The 25,261-nt window shown below is 39.3% G+C and overlaps 1 protein-coding gene across 1 annotated transcript in view; it reads right to left on the bottom strand.

The window, feature by feature from the left end:
- OCA2 (OCA2 melanosomal transmembrane protein) overlaps positions 1-25,261 on the bottom strand; it is a 454,916-nt gene that overhangs the window by 236,783 nt on the left and 192,872 nt on the right. Inside the window, exon 20 of the mRNA XM_049905844.1 lies at positions 10,328-10,455. Within this exon, the coding sequence (XP_049761801.1) occupies positions 10,328-10,455 (128 nt within the window). The remainder of the gene's footprint in view (positions 1-10,327; positions 10,456-25,261) is intronic.

Raw genomic sequence — 25,261 nt, forward strand, 5'->3', positions numbered from 1 at the left:
TTAGGAATCCTCAAGAAAACTACTGAAACTAATGGAAGAGTTCAGCAGAGCATTGGGATACAAGATAAACATACAAAAATCAGTTGGATTCCTCTACAAGAAAAAGAACATTGAAGAGGAAATCACCAAATCAATACCATTTACAGTAGCCCCCAAGAAGATAAAATACTTAGGAATAAATCTTACCAGAGATGTAAAAGACTTATACAAAGAAAACTACAGTACACTTCTGCAAGAAACCAAAAGAGACCTACATAAATGGAAAAACATACCTCGTTCGTGGATAGGAAGACTTAACATTATAAAAATGTCTATTCTACCAAAACCGATCTATACATTTAATGCAATTCCGATCCAAATCCCAATGACATTCTTTAATGAGATGGAGAAACAAATCACCAACTTCATATGGAAGGGAAAGAGGCCCCAGATGAATAAGGCATTACTGAAAAAGGACAAAGTAGGAGGCCATACTTTACCTGATTTTAGAACCTATTATACTGCCACAGTAGTCAGAACAGCCTGATACTGGTACAACAACAGATACATAGACCAATGGAAAAGAATTGAGATTCCAGACACACATCCATCCACATATGAGCAGTTGATATTTGACAAAGGCCCAAAATTAGTTAAATGGGGAAAAGACAGTCCTTTTAACAAATGGTGCTGGCATAACTGGATATCCATCTGCAAAAAATGAAACAAGACCCATATCTCACTCCAAGCACGAAATGAGCTCAAAATGGATCAAAGACCTAAAAATAAAATCTAAAAAGATAAAGATCATGGAAGAAAAAATAGGGACAACGTTAGGAGCCCTAACACATGGCATAAACAGTATACAAAACATTATTAAGACTGCAGAATAAAAACTAGATAACTGGGAGCTCCTAAAAATCAAACACCTATGCTCATCCAAAGAATTCACCAGAAGAGTAAAAAGACTACCTACAGACTGGGAAAAAGTTTTTAGCTATGACATTTCCGATCAGCGCCTGATCTCTAAAATCTACATGATACTGCAAAAACTCAACTGCAATAGGACAAATAACCCAATTTAAAAAATGGACAAAAGATATGAATAGACGCTTCACTAAAGAAGACATTCAGGTAGCTAACAGATACATGAGGAAATGTTCACGATCATTAGCCATTAGAGAAATGCACATCAAAACTACAATGAGATTTCATCTCACCCCAACAAGGCTGGCATTAATCCAAAAAACACAAAATAATAAATGTTGGAGAGGCTGTGGAGAGATGGGAACACTTATACACTGTTGGTGGGAATGTAAAACAGTACAACCACTTTGGAAATCGATTTGGCGCTTCCTTAAAAAGCTAGAAATAGAACTACCATACCATAAGATCCAGCAATCCCACTCCTTGGAACATAACCTAGAGAAATAATAAGAGCCTTTACATGAGCAGATACATGCACACCCATGTTTATTGCAGCACTGTTTACAATAGCAAAAAGATGGAAGCAACCAAGGTGCCCATCAACAGATGAATGGATAAATAAATTATGATATATTCACACAATGGATTACTATGCATTGATAAAGAACAGCGAGGAATCTGTGAAACATTTTATAACATGGAGGAACCTGGAAGGCATTATGCTAAGTGAAATTAGTCAGTTGCAAAAGGACAAATATTCTATAAGACCACTATTATAAGAACTTGAGAAATAGTTTAAACAGAGAAGAAAACATTCTTTTGTGGTTATGGGGGCGGGAGGGAGGGTGCGAGAGGTGTATTCACTAATTAGATAGTAGATAAGAACTACTTTAGGTGAAGGGAAAGACAACACACAATACAGGGGAGGTCAGCACAACTGGACTAAACCAAAAGCAAAGAAGTTTCCTGAATAAACTGAATGCTTTGAAGGCCAGTGTAGCAGGGGCAGAGGTTTGGGGACCATGGTTTCAGGGGACATCTAAGTCAATTGGCATAATAAAATTTATTAAGAAAACATTCTGCATTCCACTTTGAAGAGTGGCGTCTGGGGTCTTAAACACTAGCAAGCAGCCGTCTAAGATGCATCAATTGGTCTCAACCCACCTGGATCAAAGGAGAATGAAGAACACCAAGGACACAAGGCAGTTATGAGCCCCAGAGACAGAAACTGCCACATGAACCAGAGACTACATCATCCTGAGACCAGAATAACTAGATGGTGCCCGCTACAACCGATGACTGCCCTGACAGGGAACACCACAAAGAACCCCTGAGGAAGTGGGAGAGCAGTGGGATGCAGATCCCAGATTCTCATAAAAAGACCAGACTTAATGGTTTGACTGAGACTGGAAGGACCCTGGTGGTCATGGCCCCCAGACGTTCTGTTGGCCCAGGACAGGAACCATTCCCAAAGCCAACTCTTCAGACATGGATTGGACTGGACAATGGGTTGGAAGGGATGCTGGTGAGGAGTGAGCTTCTTCGATCATGTGGGCACTTGAGACTATGTTGGCATCTCCTGCCTAGAGGGGAGATGAGAGGGTGGAGGGGGTTAGAAGCTGGTGAAATGGACACGAAGAGAGTGGAGGGAGAGAGCGGGCTGTCTCACTAGGGGGAGAGTAATTGGGAGTATGTAGCAAGGTGTATATAAGTTTTTGTGTGAGAGACTGACTTAATTTGTACACTTTCACTTAAAGAACAATAAAAATTATTTTAAAAAAATTCCAAATTAAAAAAAAATATTAAACAGGACCCATACCTCACATCATACACAAAAGCTAACTCAAAATAGATCAAAGACATAAATCTACAACCCAAAACAATAAAGATCATGGAAGAAAAAATTGGGACAATCCTCGGCGCCCTAATACATGGTATAAATACAATACAAACCATAACTAACAATGCACAAACTCCAGAAAATAAACTAGATAACTGGAAGCTCCTAAAAATTAAACACGTCCACCAAAAGACTTCACCAAGAAAGTAAAAAGAGAACCTAGAGACAGGGAATAAATTTTTGGCTATTACGTATCTGACAAGGGTCTAATCTCTAAAATCTATAGAATACTTCAACACCTCAACGACAAAAATTCAAATAATACAATTTTAAAAATGGCAAAGGATATGAAGAGATGCTTCACCAAAGAAGATGTTCAGGTGGCTAAGAGACACATGAGGAAATTCTCAAGATCATTAGCCATTAAACTAAAATAACCCACTGCTGTCCAGTCAATTCTGACTCAGTGAACTCAGGTTTTCTAAGGCTGTAAATCTCTATGGAAGCAGACTGCCACATTTTTCTCCCATGGAGCTGCTGGTAGTTTCGAACTGCCAACCCTTCAGTTAGGTGCCGAGTGCTTTAACCACTATGACACCAGGGCTCTTCTCTAGCCATTAAACAAACAAAAAAAAATCATTGCCTTCAGGTTAATACCAACTCATAGCGAGATTATAGGAAGGAGCAGAACAGCCCCATAGGTTTTCCAAGGAGTGGCTGGTGGATTTCAGCTGCCAATCTTTTGGTTAGCAGCAATGCTCTTAACCACTGCACCACCAGGGCTCCTCATTAGTCATTGGAGAAATGCAAATCAAAACTACAATGAGATACCATCCCACCCTGACATTACTGGCACTAATCAAAAAACAGAAAATAACAAATGTTGGAGAGGTTGTGGGAAAAATTGAAATTTTTATGCACTGCTGGTCAAAGTGTAAAATGGTAAAACCACTACAGAAAACAATATGGAGCTTCCTTAAAAAGCTAGAAATAGAAATACCATACAACCCAGCAGTCCCACTCCTAGAGATATATCCTAGAGAAATAAGAGCCATCACATGAATAGACATATGCACACCCATGTTCACTGCAGCATTATTCACAACAGCAAAAAGATGGAAACAACCTAGATGTCCATCAACAGACGAATAGATAAACAAGTTATGGTACATACACACAATGGAATACTATGCATTGATAAAGAACAATGACGAATCTGCAAAACATCTCACAAGATGGATGAATCTGGAGAACTTTATGCTGAGTGAAATAAGTCAATCACAAAAGGACAAATATTGTATGAGACTACTATTATAAAAACCTCATGAAAAGGTTCCCACACAGAAAAAAAACGGTCTTTAATGGTTAAGAGTGTGGGGAGGGATGGGGAGAGGAGATCACTAACAAGATAGTAGATTAGTGGTAACTTTGGTGAAGGGAAAGACAACACACAATATAGGGGAAGTCAACACTACCTGACAAATGCAAAGTCATAGAAGCTTCCTAGACACATCCAAACACTTTGAGGGACCAAGTTACTTGAGTTGAGGGCTGGGGAACATGGTCCCAGGGGATGTCTACATCACTTGGCATAACGTAAGGAAAATGTTCTACATCCTATTTTTGTTAGCAGTGTCTGAGGTCTTTTTTTTTTTTTAATTGTGCTTTAAGTGAAAGTTTACAGCTCAAGTCAGTTTCTCATACTCACATTTTTATGTGACCTTAGTTGTTCTCCCTATAATGTGACAGCACACTCCTCCTCTCCCTCTTGTATTTCCCATGTCCATTCAACCAGCTCCTGTCCCTTTCTGCCTTCTCATCTCACCTCAGGAAAGGAGCTGCCCATTTAGTCTCATGTATCTACCTGAGCTAAGAACCACACTCTTCACAAGTATCATTTTATATCTTATAGATCAATCTAATCTTTGTCTGAAGAGTTGGCTTTGGGAATGGTTTTAGTTTTGGGCTAAGAGAGAGTCCAGGGGCCATGTCTTCTGGGGTCCCTCCAGTCTCAGTCAGACCATTAAGTCTGATCTTCTACTAGAATTTGGGTTCTGCACCCCACTTTTCTCCTGCTTTTTCAGGGACTCTCTGTCATGTTCCCTGTTAGGGTGGTCACTGGTAGTAGCTGGGCACCATCTAGTTCTTTTGGTCTCAGGCTGATGGAGTCTCTGGTTTATGTGGCCCTTTCTGTCTCTTGGGCTCATATTTTCCTTGTGTCTTTGGTGTTCTTCATTCTCCTTTGCTGCAGGTGGGTTGGGACCAATTGATGCATCTTAGATGGCCACTTGGCTAGCTTTTAAGACCCCAGTATGTCTGGGGTCTTAAAAGCATACAAGCAGACATCTAAGATACATCTATTGGTCCCTCCCATCTGGAGTAAAGGAGAATGAAGAAAACCAAAGATGCAAGGAAAATATTAGTCCAAAGGACTAATGGACCACATGAACCACAGCCTCTACCAGCCTGAGCCCAGAAAAACTAGGTGGTGTCTGGCTACCACCACTTACCACTCTGAGAGGGATTACAATAGTGGATACCAGACAGAGTGGGAGGAAAATGTAGAACAAAATTCAAACTGACATACACACACACAAAGACCAGACTTACTTAGTCTGACAGAGACTAGAGGAACCCCTGAGTCTATGTCCCCAGACACCCTAAGAACTGAACTGAACTGCAGTCCACATTTCGGCTGAAGATTAGACAGGCCTATACAGCAAACGATAACACACATGAGGAATGGGTTTCTTAGTATACAGGCTCAAATGGGCAGCACCTGCCCAAAAGCAAAGAGGAGCAGGCAGGAGAACTGGACCAACGGACACAGGAAACCCCGAATGGAACAGAAACAGGGAGAGTGCCGACACTATGTGGGGATTGTAATCAATGTTGCAAAACAATTTGTGTATAAATTTTTGAATAAGAAACTAATTTGCCCTGTAAACTTTCACCTAAAGCACAATAAAAGAAAAAACTTAGGTGGAAAAATGCAACAATAGCTCAATTTTTTCAGCATTCACTTTTAGAGAATTTTCTTTGAGAGGGTGTTATTGTTTGAGCTAATACTTTTGAAAAATTAGTCTGGAATGCAGTAGCACTCTTTCAGATCCTTCTACCAGGATCTCTCCCCTGGATTCATGCAGGTGGTCCTGCCCCAGGCCTGCCCTGCTCTAGTCTATTTTACAAAGTAGCAGAGGCATCTAAAACTTTAATTGGGTCCTGTGGCTCTACTCCTTGAAACTCTTCAAGGCTCCTCAACAATTAGGAGAAATCCAAATCTCCACTGTTATGGATGGAATTGCGTTCCCAAAAATATATGTTGGAGTCTTGACTCTTATACCTGTGGATGTAATACCATTTGGGAATAGGGTTTTCTTTGTTGTGCTAATTAGGCCATATCAGTGTAGAGTACGCTTTATGCCTGATCACTTTTGAGATATAAAAGGAGCTGATCAGACATACAAGCAAGCACAGATGGGGGAAAGATAGATACCATATGGAGTTCTCCAAAGAATCGAGGAACACCAGGGGTACAGAAGCTGAGACAAGTATCTTCCCCCAGAGCCAATACAGAAAGCCTTCCCCTAGAGCCAATACCCTGAATACGAACTTTCAGCCTCCTGAACTGTGAGAAAATAAATTTCTGTTTTCAAAACCAAAGATAAATAGGTAGCAAAAGCACAAACGGCAAAAAACAAATAAATGGGACCTCATAAAAATTAAAGACTTTTGTTCATCCAAAGACTGTACCCAAAAAAGTGTGAAGACAAGCTGTTGACTGGAAGAATATCATTGGAAACCATGTATCTAATAAAATCTAATAACCAAACATATACTAAAATTTTGACAACAACAAAAATACAAATAATCATAAAATGAGCAAAGGACTAGAACTGACATTTCACCAAAGAGGTCATTGAAATGGCCACCAAACACATGAAAAGATGCTCAAAGTAATTAGGTATAGAGAAACACAAATCAAAACTACAATGAGATACCATCTCACTCCCACTAGGATGGATATTAAAGTGTTGAAAAGCAAAGATGTCACCTTGAGGACTAAGATGGGCCTGACTCAAGCCATGGTATTTTCAATTACCACATACGCATGCGAAAGCTGGACAATGAATAAGGCAGACCAAAGAAGAACTGATACATTTGAATTATGGTGTTGTGAAGAACATTGAGTATACCATGGACTGCCAGAATAATGAATAAGTCTGCCTTGGAAGAAGCACAGCCAGAATGTTCCTTGGAAGCGAGGTTGGTGAGACCTCATCTCGTGAACTTTGGACATGTTATCAGGAGGGACCAGTCTCTGGAGAGGGACATCATGGTTGGTAAGGTAGAGGGTCAATGAAAAAGAGGAAGACCCTCAATGAGATGGGTTGACACAGTGGCTGCAACAGGCTCAAACATAGCGATGATTGTGAGGATGACGCAGGACTGGGCAGTGTTTCGTTCTGTTGTACATAGAGTCACTATGAGTCAGAATCCACTTGATGGTACCTAACAACAACAGGATGGACGAGATTAAAAAAGAAAAAAAAGATAATGATAAATGTTGGCAGGGGTGTGAGGATATTGGAATCCTTTTCCATCGCTGGTGGGGGTGCAAATTGGTACATCCGTTGTAGAAAATTGTGTGGTGATTCCTAAAAAAACTAAAAATAAAACTACCGTGTTATTGTGTGCCATGAGTCAATTCTGACTTACAGTGGCCCTACAGGACATAGTAGAACTGCCCCATGGGGTCTAGGCTGTAACCTTCAGGGGGCAGATCACCAGGTCTCTTCTCCTGAAGAGCGGCTGGTGGGTTCAAAGCGCTAACATTTCATGTTAGCAGCCAAGTGCTTTAACCATTGCACCACCAGGAATTCTTAGAACTACGCTGATGAGTTAAGGATTGAGGCTGTAATTTCTAGAAATAAACCACAAAAGAAAAAGTAAAAGAGTGTATAACTGCAAAAATGAGAAAAGAGAACTTTAAATAATTCTGAACTGACTCAAATAAAGGCAAGAAAGGAGACTAAAAATAAATATATAAAAGGTAGGACAAATAAAAAGATGACAGATTGAAATCCAAATGAATCAGTAATGTCATTAAATATAAGGAGAATAAATATATTAATTAAAAGTTAAAGATTATCATACTTGATTAAAAATGTAAAACCCAAATATATGCTATTTGCCAAAGACGTCTAAAACTTTAAGGCGCAGAAAATTTGAAAGTCAAAGGATAGAAAAATATAAACCTTGCAAATTTGAATAAAGCTTGTTTAACTATTTTTGTTCATCTGGAAGTTAACAATCTAAACTTGTATGTGCCTAGTACCACAGCCTCAAAATATGTAAAGTATAAATAGAGAAGAGAAATAGACAAACCCACAAACACCATGACAGATCAGCTAATTAAGAAAATAAAACCATGAATCACAATGAAGAAGAAATCACAATGGCAGGTAAAAATAATTTGAATGAATAAAAAAGTAAATGTAATCAAACTACATACCAAAAGTTGGGGGATGCACCTAAAGCTATACTAAAGAGAAAGTCATAGCCTTAAATATACATATTGGATAAAAATAGAGTAAAAATCAAAAAACTAAGTCTACATCTAAAAATGTTAGAAAATAGTTCAACAGATTTAACTCAAAAGGAGAGAAAGAAAATGGTAAAGATAAGAGTATAAAATAATAAAATAGAAAATAAGTATACAATTGACAGGATTTTTAAAACTAACAAAATCGATACATCCATGGGGGAAAATGAGAAATAGAAAGGCAGAGGGACAAATGAGAGACAGAAAGACAGAGAGGCAGAAAACACAAATCACCAATATCAGCAATGGAAAAGGGAACATTGCTGAAGATGCTACAATAGACATAAAGAAGTAAAAATATACATAAATCAATTCTATCATTCTTTTCATTTTTCGTATGTGTATCCAGCTGATTCAGCACCACTGGTTGAAAAAGTACCCCTTTCCTTATTAAATTGCTTTGGCACTTTTGTTTAAGATCAGTTGACCACACATACTGGGGTCTATTTCTGTAGTCTACCCTGTCCCACTGATGTATAAGTCTACGTTTTTTCTTTATTACTTTACTTTAAGTAACTCCTGAAATCAGGTAAAGTCCTCCAATATTGTTGTGATTTTTACAAATTACTACGGCTATTGTAGGTCCTTTGAATTTCAATACAAAACGTAGAATTAGCTCTTCAGTCTCTACAGAAAAGCGTGCTTCAATTTTGTTTGGGATTTCATTGAATCTATAGATCGGTATTAGGATTGCTAACTGAACAATATCAAGTCTTCCAGTCTACAGACATGCTTTATATCTCCCCATTCATTTTGATCTTAAAATTTTTTTTTCTCACAGCAATCCCCAAATTGTTCTGTTCATTTGTTTTGTTTTGCTGTAGCTGTAAATGCCTACATTAAAAAAAGATAACCTAAACTTCAACCTTGAGAAACCATAAAAAGAAGAGCAAACTAAACACAAAGCCAGCAGAATAATAATAATAATAATCTTCAAAGTCAGCAATAGTTGTTGAGTGCCTCTCATACTTCCGGCCTCTTCCTTTTTCACATCTCTGACTGACTCTTCTGTATCCTGCTTCTACTTTAAGGGTCCACATAATTACACTGGAAACTCTGGTGACATAGTGGTTAAGTCCTACTGCTGCTAACCAAAAAGGTCAGCAGTTCAAATCCACCAGGTGCTCCTTGGAAACTCTAGGGGGTAGTTCTACTCTGTCCTATAGGGTCGCTACAAGTCGGAATTGACTTGACGGCAACGGGTTTGGTTTTATGATTACATTACATTTTAAGTGTACATATATATACTGATCTGTTGCTGTAGAGTTAATTCCAGCTCCTAGCGACCCCGCAGGACAGAGCAGAACTACCCCCTACAGTTCCCAAGGCTGTAATCTTTAGGGAAGCAGACTGCCACATCTTTCTTCCACGGAGCAGCTGGTGGGTTCGAACCATGAACCTTTCAGTTGGCAGCTAAGCACTTAACCACTGTGCCACCAGGGCTCCTTATATATAACTGACCCTGCTTCTCTAGAGATCCCAAGATACAATTTATGAATGAAGTCTCAAGATTATAAATCATTGTGGGTAATTCTGTAACAATTTCAACTGCAACTATATATGATTCGCTCATTTCTATGATGCAGTCTTTTCCATAATAACAAATATTTACTTAAATATTACACAAAATTAAATAGATCCTGAAAATAACATTGCTACAGTAAACTTGCTATAAGAAGTCATTTTGCTCCAAAGCCAACTTACAGCGAATTCTACCTCACCTGGCTGTAGCAAACAAAATTTTAACAAGCTTACAAACTACCAAGATAATTCTAGGGGAAAAAGAAAAATAAACAATTTTATCATAAGTATTTCGGTGGCTGAGGTTAACTTTAAACAGTCTACTTATAGCTTCCATCATTTTCCACTTAGTGACTACGTGGGAAGACAGATTTGGGCTTTCTTCATCCAGTAAATATGGTGCAAAATGTCAAAACCAGGTAAAATCTCATGATGCAAAAGCTCTGAAGCCTTACCTGCATCAGAACAAAGAGCGCTGCAAAGAACAGGAGTGTCGCCCATTCCACTCTGTGCAGAATCATCTCAAAATCATGGATATCAGCTAAAATTAGCAACCAGAGGGCACCCATAATAGCAATCCAGCCTGGAAAATAAATAAATGGATAAATAGATGTAGTTCAATTCTTAATACACTAGACAACTAAATTTTTATCTTCTGATTGCTTTTCTTTATTGATATAATCAATATACAGTAAACTGGACATATTAAAAGTGAACAATTAAAATTTTTACTTGTAAGTTTACCATGAATCCATCACTGCAATCAAGATAATGAACATGTTAATCCCCCCAGAACTCTACTCATGCCCATGTTATTGTCCAATAAACAAAATTCAGTTATATTTCTGTATATCAGCAATAAGGAACCACAAATTAAGATTTGAAATACCCTTTAAAATATGAAATATTTAGGGATAAACATGAGGGCTACCATCATTCACCTTCCCAGTACAAGCCCTGGCCTTCACCTGCAGAAGAGGAAACGGACTCAGGAAGATTAACTGGTTGAATTCAGGCTACAAGTTTTACTAGAGCAAAACCAGGATTCATCCCCATTCTGAGATTTTCTTTCCTTTCCACCAAGTCGATGTGTCTCCCCCGCTCAGTCTCAAGTGCAATGTTTTCACACTTGTGAATCAATCATCTGGCAATTCCACTGAGGAAGCCTATCCCAAAATGCAGCTTGTTTCAATTTTCAGAAATGTCACTTAATTTTGTTCTATCAGAAACCTGTAGTCTTTTATAGACAGTGTTTTGTACATGCTCCTTGTCCTGGACATTTTGCAGCTGCTCTGACCAGATGAAATCTGTCTGATGAATGAATCCTGTTCTCACATACCTACAGTTAAGATGGGCTAACTCTGAGCCACACTCCGGAAGCCACTAACAGAGAATACCGCAACAGCAGTTTATTACATAGTCATCCTCCAAACCGGGAAAACTCACAGACACGCGTTACTTTCTGAATGCAGAACAAAGCACAGTGCCTGCTCTCTTTGGTGAATTATCTCATAAGTATTAATCTTTGATTGCCCAAAATAGGTTAAATGAGGTTTATTTCAAGTCATCAAGGACTTTTAGTTGCACAGAAACACTGCTGTTGTCTGAAAGGTGTTTTTATACCTATCATTGACTGGATCATTTATCCAAACTTAAGCAGCAGAGTGAGCAAGGCCACATCCCCTTCTGAAGAAATGCCAGGCAACAGTGGGGTGTGGCAGTAGACCGGCAGCAGAGTGACAATCATGGATAAAAGGCCCCAGGCTAAGTTCTGGTATAGCACTGTGCATATAGCATCATGCATAGGGCAATTGCTGTGGGAAGAAAGGAGGAAGCATCTAATAATTATGCATGAGAAATCTGCTCAAAATAGGCCTTTTTTTTTTTCCAACTGGCCTTGGAAATCCAGCAAAAGCATGACTATTTTTCATTATTCTTGTGTTTCCCTAGGCTTCTTAGCAAGCAGTCAAAATCATTCATTCATGTTGCACTCCATCACGTACCAGGCACTGCACTAAGGCCTTTGTATACATCAATTGATCCAAACTTCACAGCAACCTTATGGAGGGTACAGAGGCACAGAGTGGGGGGCCATTTATTTAAGCCTACAAATTCCTCCAATAATGTTTTTTTAACTGTCTCTGTAGGTTCTTTCTGTAAATTTATTCATATTCATAGATGCTTAGTTATTTTATATGCTTATTAATACTTTTAGTTCATTTTCCATTTTTATTTTTGGTATAAAAAAATACAATAATTGTTTAGCACACTGATTTTGTATCCAGTGACCCTTCTAAATTAACTTTTTATTCTAATAATATATTTGGAAATTCTTTTGGAAAATCTACAAACACAAACATGTAATATATACGCTCATACTTTGATATTCACAGGATCTGTGAATACATACGATGTCTGCATTTTCATTCATTCCTGATACTGACAATTAGTGCATTACCCCTCTTTCATGACTCCCCAGTGGAAAAATATTATTAAACTTCTCAGGACATTAAGTTTTGGCATTTTTATCACCTCCACTTTACATTTGTTTTCAAGTCATTAATTACCACTCTAACTGTATTATTTTGTCCTTTTTTTTGAAGTATATTTTGTAATTCCATGACAGTGCTTGGATCATTAATTTGTAGTCTTTTTGTCCATTATTCATTAAAATTTTAGGTAAACCTCTAAGTATTTAAATAAACATCTATTTAAACACTTCAGTGAATATTTAAATACTTCCATTAGTGTGAACTTCCTGGTGGCAGAGTCTCTCAGATTTTGTCTCAAAATATCTTTATTTCATTTTAATTTTTGAAAGATGGTTTTACTGAATATAGAATTCAGGCTGGTAGTTACTTCTTCAGCAATTTGCATATATCATTTAATATTCTTCTAATATCTATTTTTTTTCCATTGAGAAGTCAGCTGCCCATCATGGTGCTGCTCTGTAAAGAATATAATCTTTTTATCTGTTGTGATTTTTCTCTTTCTTTGGTTTGCAGAAATTTTACTATGATGTATCCATGTGTGACTCTGTGTGTGTGTGTTTATTCTGCCTGAGTGTCTTAGCACTTAAATCTGTCACTTGATGTCTTTCACCAGTTTGCTCAAATTATCAACTACTATCTCTTCAACTAAGGAGCTCTGGTGGTGACATGGTTAAAGTGCTTGGCTGCTAACTGAAAGATATGTGGTTCAAACCCACCAGCTTTTCCATGGGGAGAAAGATGTGGCAGTCTGCTCCCATAAAGATTTACAGCCTTGGAAGCCCTATGGGGCAGTTCTTCTCTGTCCTATAGGGTCACTATGAGTTGAAATCAACTCGACATTAATTTGGCTTTTATTTGATCTCTTCAAATACCATTTCTACACCATTATCAAATCTTCTCCTTCTGAGACTCCAATTACGCACACCTCAAATATCTCTTAATTTCTTTTCCGTGTTTTTCTTCTTTTGTCTCTCTATGCTTCCATCTGTATATTTTCTTCTGATTTATATTCCAGTTAACTAACTCTTCCTTCATCTGTGTCTAATCTGCTGTTGATCAGATTCATTGAGTTCTTAATTTCAGTTACTACACATTTTCTCAGTTCTGGAATTTCCATATGACTCTTTTTTATAGTTTCCAGTTTTCTGCCAAAAATACTATTCTTAATTTATTTCTTGAACATAGTAATTGTAGTTATTTTAAATTCCACATCTAATAGCTCCATTATCACATCTCCCATGAGTCTATTTCTATTGTCTATTAGGTTTGTTTGTTTGCTTGCTTGTTTGTTTTGGGTCAAGTATTATTTGCTAAAATGGCCAGTACATTAATTTTTTGCCAGATGTTGCATACGAAAAATTGTAGAGATAATGAGGCTCAAGGTGGTGTGATTATTTTCTAAAGTAGGTTTACTTTTGCTTCTGCAAGCACATAAACTAGAAGCACTAGGACGTTGCATCTAATGAGAGAGAATTTAAAGCTGGGCTTCATTTCCTGTCAAAACTGATCCATTTCCAGTTAACCTTTACTTCTAAGGTATAGCAATTTGAGGTCCCACCTGAAGTCTGGGATGTTGCCTCCTTAATGTTCCCTGACCCCAATAATTTTCTTTCAGCCCCAGAAGTCACCCAAAGTTCTTTTCATCTTCTCAGTCTTTCAACCACTGTGTTCAGAACTAATGGTCACTTTGAGTAAAGAAGTAGAGTCAAATTCCAGGCTTCTCCCGTCAAAAGTCCACTTCTTTGGTGGCCCTCCAATCCCTTCACACAGATTATTTGGATACACTTTTTGTCCAGAACTTTTATTATTTTCAGAAAGAAAGTTAAAATAGCCTAGCCCTCTATCATCACAAGTGGAACTAATTTATTAGTTTTGATAACAATATATTCTATTAATTTGATATAGGTAAATGAATTTTTTTAAATGAAGCATATGTCATGATGAGAACACACAGATTTATCCCTATGATCTCATCACCTACATTCTGAATCATTTCATGATTCATAGACAAGGCTCTTGCCTCAGGCTGTCTGAGTCTGAATTCCAACTCTGTCACTTGATATCCGTGGACTTTGGTAAAGTTTAACTCTCTGTGACTCAGTTTCCTACAGTAAAATGGGGTTACGCATTTGGCTGCTAACCAATAGATTGGCAGTTCGAATCCACCAGCAGTTCTTTGGAAATGCTATCAGGCAGTTCTAGTCTGTCCTATAGGGTTGCTATGCATCAGAATCGACTCAATGGCAATGAGTTTGTTCGTTTGTTTTTTATTATTATGAGTACTGATTGAATTGTGCATGAAAAGCACTTAGAACAATGCATGGCAAAGAGCAAGCACTAAGAAAGTTGTTCTAGTTGTTACTTCTCAAATTATTATGCTGGCAGTGATACAGAGCCTAAGAAATGAATAATTAACATCTAAGGTATGTGCTTTGCAAATCCAACCTGTTCCAGTGGCTGCAAAAACATGCCTTTCTATGCCTTTGCTCTAAATCAGAAGGTCGAGCTTAAGGTTCTTCTAAATGTTCTCAGTCGTAGAACTCAGAACCTAGTCCTCAGAGGTTTCCTAACCGTGGATAACTTTATTTGCAGTGTCATCTCTCACAAGGTACGTGGTTTAGCTACACCAGTCAAACTTAATAAGGTGCCTTGATGACATGGTTCAAACTACACTGTCAAACAGAATTATACCCACAACCCTTCTTCTCATTATGTATGCAGTAGCATTAACTCCCAAAATGACCAGTTAGTAACAAACTATGTTACCCTTCCCATAGTTAAATATTACACATCTATGTAAAAAGAAAAAAAAAATTATTTTTTTTTTCTTTATGTAAAAAGAAAAGAGAGGGAAAAGGGAAGATCTTGGGAAGGATGGTCAATAGGTGCAACTTGGACTCCACCTTCCCATTTCTTTGGACTTTCCAGTTCCACAAAGAGAGGACTCAGGAATTCAATCCACCAAGGACCACTGGAGAACTGAACCTCTGGCTGCCCAAGAACTTTCTCTATCTTCCAACTTCTGGGGCAGCATTTTCACTGAGTTGGTGCTCATTGGCTCCACTTCTCCTCCCATTCTCTCAAAGGACACCTGCAGAACCCTTCACCAACATTCTATTTGGAAGCTCAAAGAAAGGCTGCAAGCTTCTGCCAGCTCTGTCAGGTCCCTGATACAGCACTGGGTCTACACTTTCTTCTGTGAAACTTAAGGCAGTTAATCCCATCATGCTTCTCATGCCTAAATTCCTAAGCCACCACGTGAAATGCCAACATCTTGTTCCATTTAGATTTGGATTCTCCCTCCCAGTTTTCCCAGAGTGCTCGCTGAAATCTTAATGTCATGGTAAATAAAGTTCCCTGCATATTCAATCTGGTGTCAGAATGCCCTTTACCTCCTAGTCTTTTAAAATTTTGCTGGACTGATGATTTCTTCTCCTCCACACCCTGGTGGTACAGTGGTTAAGAGCTCAGCTGCTAACAGAAAGGTCGGTGTTCAAATACACCAGCTGCTCCTTGGAAATCCTTTGGGGCAGTTCTATTCTGCCCTATAAGGTCACTATGAGTCAGAACGGACTCAATGGCAGTGGATTTGGGTTTAGTATGCCAACACACACTTCGCTCCCCATCTTCCTTTTCAGACTTTCACTCTTCCTGCTTATGGAAACCTCCCAGATCACTGCCTTCTGGCACCTTACATCATGCCTGGCACATAACTGGTACTCAATATACATTGGCTGCATGTATAGATGAATAAACAGCCACGATTCATAGTTTAAGTTAACCCTGACCGTTCTAAGGCTTAGTTTGCACCTTCTAAATGACACTGAATTTTATCTTGGAGTTAATTTTTCCCATGTCTGACACATTATTCTGAAGCATCAAACCAGTTTGGTATCAAAAATGCCTCCAGTCAAGCTGGGCATCATGGTCTTGGGGGACATCTAGCTCAATTGGCATAACATAAAGAAAATGTTCTACATCCTACTTTGGTGAGTACTGTCTGGGATCATAAAAGCCTGTGAGCAGCCACCAAGATACTCCACTGATCCCACCTCGTCTGTAGCAAGGGATAATGAAGAAAACCAAAGGCACAAGGGAAAGATTAGTCCAAAGGAGTAACGGACCACAACTACCACAGCCTCCAACAAAGTCCAGTACAACTAGATGGTGCTGTGCTGCCACCACCGACTGTTCTGACAGAGATCACAATAGAGGGTCCTGGACAGAGCTGGAGAAAAATGGAGAACAAAATTCTAACTCGCAAAAAAGGACCAGACTTACTGATTTGACAGAGACTGGAGAAACCCTGAGAGCACAGCCCCAGATGCCCTTTTAACTCAGTAAGAAGTCACTCCTGAGTTCACGCATCAGCCAAAGATTAGACAAGCCCATAAAACAAAATGAGACTAAATGGGCACACCAGCCCAGGGGCAAGGTTGAGAAGGCCGGAGGGGACAGGAAAGCTGGTAATGAGGAACCCGAGGTCAAGAAAGGACGAGTGTTAACATGTCGTGGGGTTGGCAACCAATGTCACAAAGCAATATATGTATTAATTGTTTAATGAGAAACTAATTTGCTCTGTAAATATTCATCTAAAGTACAATTAGAAAAAAAATGGCTTCCATCAGTTTTTAACAGTAATGAGAGGCATATCAACTGCTGGCCCAGGCTTATCAAGTATTAATTCAACTGCCTTTGTTCAAAAACATTCCTGAAATAACTACTCGCCACCTTTGGCTCCTTCAGTACCTCTTTTCCCCATTTTACACTGTAAAAGAAAGAGGGGAGAGCACTCTACATGAGCTTTCTATGGTGAGGACACAAAACACATTAAAATGATATCTTCCGCTTGAAAGGAAATAACTTTTCATTCCACTCTTAGAGATTCCCAGGAGGGACTTAGAGATGGGAAGGTCCTGCATAAGATGAAGCTGTAATGACAGCTTAGCAGCGGCTGCTTCTATGCACTTCCTCCGGATACAAACACTGCCAGAAATATCTTCAAGCCTTGTTGTCTCTTCTGATGGAACATTTATGAACAAGATTAATGCAGATTATTATTACACTGTCAAATAGAAAATTTAATTACAGACATTTTAGTTTGATTTTAAGAATTTCTTACTCACAAAACCAAATATTTACCGCAAAGAAATTCTCAACAAAAAATTAATCCTGCCAGTGGCTTTTCTTTCACCCAAAGTTGCTAATCTTTTCTTGCTTATTTGAAACCAGGCTTACTAAATTTGAATTTTGAAAGATATGGCTGGCTGGAGGCTCTGAGCCCATCTTATGACCTGATATCAGCTGTCTTAGTAAAAGGAAAAGGGCAGGAGTCAATCAAGCCTGATAAGATTAGCCAGTGGGTGATCTTCTATATTTCTCTCTTCTTTTCTCTTTATGGAGCTGTGGTGGAGCACTGGCACAGTGGTTAAAAGCTTGGCTGCTAACCAAAAGATTGGCAGTTTGAATCCACCAGGAGTTCCTTGGAAACCCTATGGGGCAGTTCTACTCTGTCCTATCGGGTCTGTATGAGTCGATAGCAAGGGGTTTGGTTTTTTGTTTGGTGGAGCAGTGGTTAAGAGATACAGCTGCTAACCAAAGGGTCAGCAGTTCAAATCCACCAGCCGCTCTTCGGAAACCCTATGGAGCAGTTCTACATCTGCCCTATAGGGTCACTACAAGTTGGAAGTGGCTCGACAACAATGGGTTTAGTTTTGGTTTTGGTTTTTCTCTTTATAACCCTCATTGTACCTAGCATCTTCAAGCCATTTGTTTTTCCTAGAATCTAAATAATCTCCCTATATGCATACAGAATAACTGCTCAGAATAAACCTTATGTTCAAATTTTGTTGTGCTTTAATTATTTTTAACATTATGTATTATAACACAATTTCAAGGTAAATATTCTAGATGCCAGTCAGAATAAGTCTAAATCCACCTCTAACTATTCTAATGTTGCCACAGAAAAGATTCCAAAGAAAAAGCAATACAAATAAATATGCCATAAATCATATTTGTTTCTTTTCCTAAAAAGTACAACTTGAGAGTCTAAGCATAACACAAATTTATCTAAAGGTCTAAGACATTTTAAAAGACTTATAACAGTTGTAAAGTAATGGAAAATTGAAGTCATATTATAATAGTTACCCAGGGTCAGAACTGTACTCCTCACTATAATCCGACCTCAATACGTGGTTCCTAGTCTCCAGGCAAAGAATATCCCATCACCGGGACATCTGCCTGCACTACACTTGATGCTTCTGAAGATGGCAGCACCAATGCCACAGCTCTGCAGCAGCTGCTTCTGCCTGGAGAACACCATCATCACTGTGTAGGGGCCCAGGGTGCTTGGCTAATATCTGTGGGTGGAACTCAAGAACAGGTCCTAAGAGTCAGAGATATGGAGGATGCAATTTGTGCGCTAGCCTCCTCCCAATCTTCCTCGTGTCATTCTTTTGCCCAGTGCAGTAAATGGAGTTTGTATCAAAAACTCCTTCCTTGGAGTTTTCTTATAAGAAAACTCTAAAACATTTACAGTTTCAATCAGAGACAAAAAGCCGTTCATCAAATGGCTGTGATATTGCTCTCTTTTCCTTCCCCTTTCTTTTAACTTCCTTTTTTATCTACAGTCTTATCACAGGATCTGAGGTAAGTCCCTGGGGAAATGAGAGGATCACAAAATGAGAGGAGTGGCATCAAACAAACAATTGTTTAGACCCTAAATAAAACACTCCTGTATGCATACCTTCTGGGGACCAGGAGAAATACAGGTGAAGAATAAGACAGAATCCTGCCCTCAGGGAGTTTTTAATAGTGGTGGCGCAGAGGGCGGGGCAGGGGACATACAATGGTTATGCAGAGGTGTGATGAATGAAATGGAAAATGAATGGAAAATTGAGTCTTACGTGTCTGTAACTCCAATCCAAAACACCATGCTGCGCTCACCTCCTCAGGTCATGCCGGGGGTCATCATGGCCTCACTCCCAAGGACTAAGGCCCTGTGGGTTCTGACCTGGGCAGCCTCCCCTGTAATAATGTCCAGGTGACCAGCATCTACACCACACCCTTGTGACTGTGCACCATGCTCGACCAAGGTGCCCATCAGATTCTCAGCCCTTAGGGGACACCAACCACTTAGGAAACATCCTGTGAAAATGCCTCTAGCGTGATCTCTAAGAAATGTGTAGCTTCGTCATAGAGATATAAAGCATCTCTAAAAGGCGAGAAACCCAGGGGGAGGGTGAGAGGGACCTCACCATATGCCACAGTAGGGAAGAGTGTCACATCTTTGGGTTTCTTCCTTGACAGAGTGGAAACTAGACCCACCACGAGCATTTCTACCCCCATCCTGCAAACCATGACTCAAACTGGGAGGGCAGCAAATGTGGGCTCACCAGGGGGCCGAAGTTTCATACTGGAGTCAGACTGACTGCTCCACTGACTAACTGTGCCACCTGTGCCAGTCACTTTTTCTCTGAGCCTTATTTCCTTACTCATGAAGTAGAGACAAAAACTTATACCAGGAAGGACTATAGAGAAGACCTATAAATTATATCTACAGTGCTGTGGCCTCCTAAGAGGAGTGTGAGGGGTGCGCAGCACATGGGGTGACACTGTCAGAGGGAGCGACGGCAAAATGACTGTCTAAAAAAAATCCCTGTAGTTAAACAACAACAAAAAAATTTGTAAGCCCAACTTACATGTATCGATATACCTAAAAGGCTAAAACTCTATGCCAATAAACTTTTTGAACCTTCTAATGCACTCTCTAAAAACTCTATGCCAATATATTTTTTGGAACCTTCTAATGCACTCTCTACATCTCACTTACTTTGGACATGTTATCAGGAGGGATCAGTCCCTGCAGAAGGACATCATGTTGGTAAAGTAGAGGGTCAGTGAAAAAGAGGAAGACCCTCAATGAGATGGACTGACACAGTGGCTGCAACAATATACTCAAGCATAACAAGGACTGTGAGGATGGCGCAGGACTGGGCAGTCTTTCGGTCTGTTGTACATAGGGTCACTATGAGTCAGAACCCAATTGAGGGCACCTAAAAGCAACAACAGCAAGGTGCTGTGGTCAGAGCTGTCATTATTACGGAATTTCAATGACATTTTGAATCATGTGGTTTCGTCTGCACGCAGTACAAGCATATACTGTTATTTTCATTGCTGCCAGTGTTTTTAAAAAGTCGCTGATTTTGTCAAATTTTCTGGTACTTTAGCTACGATAATGTAATAATTAGTATTTGTGAATCCACATCAATAACTTTTTTGAGAATGAAGTAGTAATTAAAGGAAAAGAAGAAGTGATACAGGGGATTACAATTTATGAGTAAGAGTGCTAAGGATTCTGTATGGTATGGTACCAGAGGAGGTTCTTTGGGGGGTGGGAAGAGATGACACCATAAGTCACTACACTGGGTGACACCAACCCTAGTGATGCCACTGCCACAGTGCTCAGCATGCAGAAGGCATCAGTATGCTGTGGTGATCAGCATCGTTACTGTTGCTGTAAGGAGAAGAGTATAAGACATTAGTTTAAAAGCTCAGCCGAGATCCTTTCCTCAATGTTTCTTCTGGTGACAGGATGTGAACCTCAGCAGAGATACACCAATGGGAACTCACTGCTTGGGTTCAGGAATACCAGCTGTGAAAATGACCTGAGAGGCCTTTGCACTCTTGTGAACACATCTCACTCAGAGCACAGACCAGACAGCTGCCCAGCAAATACAACAGCAGAGGATGCAGATAGTGCCGCCATGGCTCCTAGGCTGGGAGGGAAGCTTCCACAGGGGAGAACGGGAGAAGCTCCTAGAAATGGGACTGAAACTATGGAGCTTCTTTCTGCAGCACCCAGGAAGGTCTGTGAACCCCGTTCCCTCAGTTTTCCCAAGGGACTCTCAGGCACAGGGTGACGCAGAATTCCACTCAGCAGATACATGATTCAGTATTACTTATAGAGAGAGGGTCCACGGATGATAAAGAGTCCCCGAATGGTGCAAATGGTTAATGCACTCAGGTAGTAACCAAAAGGTAGGAGGTCGGAGTCCACCCAGAGGCATCTTAGGTGATCTACATCTGAAAAGTCAGCCACTGAAAACCCTATGGAACGTAGTTCTCCTCGGACACACAGTCTCCTCCATGGGAATTAGTACTAGGTTTCCCTGGTGGCATAGTGAATAAGTGCTAGGGCTGCTAACCAAGAGGTTGGCAGTTCAAATCTGCCAGGCACTCCTTGGAAACTCTATGGTGCAGTTATGCTCTGTCCTATAGGGTCGCTATGAGTCGGAATCAACTCAAAGGCAGTGGGTTTGGTTTGGGTTTTTTATGGGTGATAAATTTTCTGGGAGTCCTTGTAAATTTGAAAATACCTTTATTTTCCCCTGGTGGCACAGTGGTTAAATTGTTTGACTGCCAATCGGAAGGCCGATAGTTTGAACCCACCAGCCACTCCATGGGAGAAAGATGTGGCAGTCTGCTTCCCTAAAGATTTACAGCCTTGGAAACCCTATGGGGAAGTTCTGCTCTGTCCTACAGTGTGGCTAATAACTCCGAATCGACTTGGCAGCAATGGGTTTATTTTTGTTGCTGCTGTTTTCTTGATTAGTAATTTCACCGGTGTATAATTCTGTGTTCAAAAGTAAGTTAGTTTGTTTCTCAGCACTTGGAAAATAGTGCTCTTTTGTTGTTTTGCACTCAGTATTGCTGATAAAAATCTGGTTTAAATCAATTACTTTTTTTTGTTTGCTTGAGGTAATCTGACTTTTCTCTTTGGTAGCTTTTATATTTATGGCTTTTTCCTTGAAGCTCTAAAATTTCACTATATGTTTCTAAGCCTAAAGTTCTTTTCTGTTTCTTTTTACATAATGGCTAAATTACATCACTACATAACTGCCAAACGATGGATAATCATGACCCAGCCAACGTGACACATAACCTCAACCATTACAGCCAGCTTTACTCTCGCCTCGCACCTCGACATTTGTTACTGCCAGACATACGTCCTTAATACACAAAATAGTCGGATAGTAAATTTTTAACTATTGTCATAAATGTGAAATGTCAGATAATGACACAGTCGATAAGTGAGGATTAGGTAAGTTAAGCCTAACTTCTATTTGGTTTTAAGAAGACTTGAGGGAATATTTTGGGTTTAAGGTTTAAAGATCATCTCAAGCCATTAGTTTCAGGGATGCATCCAGCTTTCATGGCTCCAGAAAGTCTGGAGTCTATGAGAATTTGAAATTCTGTACTGCCTTTTCCCCCGTCTGATCAGCTTTTATATTTGCTTCTTTTTCCTTAATGCTCTAAATTTTGATCAAAATGTTCAGTAATGGTAGCCAGGTACCATCCAGTTCTTCTGGTCTCATGGCAAAGGAGGCATTTGTTCATGGAGGTAATTAGGCACATATCCCATTTCCTCCTCCTATTCCTGACTCTCCTTCTTCCTCTGTTGTTCCAGGTGAATAGACAACAATTATTGTGTCATGGATGGCTACTTGCAAGTTTTAAGACCCCAGAAACTATTCGATGAACTAGGAGTTAGGATAGAAGCATTAAACATGTATTTGATGATATAACCTGCTGTGCTGAAGATACAGAAGAGGCCACTAAACACTGGAGAGATTATTTCCTCTTAAACCAAATAGACAGCTTTGAGTGAGAAGCATGTAGAATGGTAAGAGTGAGAAGCATATAGAATGGCAACAGAGGGAATGGGGTACACACCTTCCCAGACAGATATATCACCTGAGATTGGAAGAAAGGTAAGGTGATAGCCCAGTAGCCTCCCCATAAGAGAGGTAAGGGTTTCCCACTCCTGCACAGAAGCACTGAAGCTGAGACTCTAGCTTGGGCACTGGCCTCTAGGTCCATTCTTACCAACCAAGGGGGCTCTCCCAGTTTCTCTTCATTAACAGTGGAGAAATCATCATTTTGCACTGTGTCTATCTCACCCCACCACCAAAAAAAAAAAGCGAGAAAATCTAGGAGGGGATAGTACAGCCCTACAAATAAATTCAAGGTGATAACTAAAACTTTCAAGTCACTCAAGGGTGGCTGCTTTTGGAGTCTAGCAAGCTTTCCCAAATACCAGGACTTCTAATGCAAAGGAAATTCAGGCAGGATCCTTATATTGATATGTACAAGGGCCAAGTACCAAGTATCTAAGCTGTCCCCCAAATGCCAGTTCACTCACATTGTTAGACAAGTTGGCAGGATAAACTCTTGGATAGACTGAGAGCTCTATCAACACAAACACATTGAGTAAATTCAGGTGAGGGTCCTGAGTGATAGCCAGCCCTGTGGCCTCAGTAATGGCAAACTGGTCATGAGTCCTTCACAGTTTCATAGAGAAGGCAGCCCACATACAACTTCCATAATATACTATGGTGACAGCTATGCTAGTGTTAGATACTAAGGTTCTATAAAAAAAAAAAAAAAAGTTCTATAGGGGTATCTAAGTTGAATGCACCCACTTTGCTGAGGCTGTGGATAAGCCGACCAGAGCTTAGCTCAACTTCGGAGCTGTTGTGTGGTTTCAAAAAGCTTTGAAGAATGTTGATGATCAAAATATCAGTGACAAATTCATGAGAATGCCAGTGAGAAAAGAAAGGGTCATAACTAATGTTTGCCTCACTTAATGTCTTTTTTAGGTTTTAAACTCAAATGATTGTCTAACTTCTCCAGAAATGTATGGGCACAGCATTAATCTCACAGGATTTATTTAAAGTCTTGTTCAAGTTATTGAGGCTAAAGAATTGAAAAATGATCACAGCATTGTTTCAGAGAGGCAAGTGAAAATTTTTATACAGCTCACTCTAACATTATGACCCTAAATTTATAGATATTCAGAGTCCTGGAAAGAATAAACACTTGGCCTCAATATTTCTAATAACACTGTTAGTCTCTGAGTTCTCCAGATTTGATTTTCTGTAGCCAATATGATGGTTGTGCTCAGTAGTGCTAAGAAGAAAATATAATTTTACATAGAAAACAATGTTAATATATCTTGAGCCAAATTGGAATGCCAAAGTTAATGACCAATGTAATTACCTGTAATAGCCATTTAAGCAGACCTGATAGTTCTAACAATTCTCATGATGAAATGCATGTCTAACACCTTACTCTCCTACTAATAATTTACAGATAATTTTGTTTAAATGGACCACTAAAATTACAAAAAGAGTCAATGGTTTAAAAGCTGCTGTGATTCTCTGAAATTACCCAGTCTTTTTAACAGACAGGCAAAAGGTGACATACAAAGAAGGTCCAATAAGATTAAATGCCAATTTCTCCTCAGAAACCTTGGAGGCCAGAAAGCAATGGAATGAAATTTTAAAAGTAATGAAATAAAGAAACTGTCAACCAAGAATACTGTATTCAGCAAAGTTAGCCTTCAAGAAGGACAGTGACATTAAAACATTTACAAACAGAAACTACAAGAATATATCTCCACAAGACCATCCCTACAAGAAACACTAAAAGGAATCCTTCAAACAAGGAAGAAAGGACATCAAAAAAAGAAAAAAGAAAAAACTTGAAGCCACTTATAGAAAGATCTCCAGTAAAAGAAACTCCTCAAGCAAAAATAGGGCATGTTTTAAGGTTTTCCTACTTAATAATTGTATGGGCGATGACATTCCTACTTTGTAATAACAAATATATAAAAAATATATAAATTTAAGTTACAGGACACAAACTCTATAAAGATACAATTGAGAGCTCAACCACACAAAGGGAGAACTGTAGGGGTATACTGTTTTTGTACCTTATTGAATTTAAGCTGGTATCGACTTAACACAGGTGATTATAAAAGCATTAATTGTAATATTCACGGTAACTGCAAAGAAAATACCTTTTAAAAATACAAAAAAGAACATAAAAATGAAT

The sequence above is a fragment of the Elephas maximus genome, chromosome 13 (genome assembly GCF_024166365.1).
Source record: "Elephas maximus indicus isolate mEleMax1 chromosome 13, mEleMax1 primary haplotype, whole genome shotgun sequence".
In the NCBI taxonomy this organism is placed as follows: Eukaryota; Metazoa; Chordata; class Mammalia; order Proboscidea; family Elephantidae; genus Elephas; species Elephas maximus.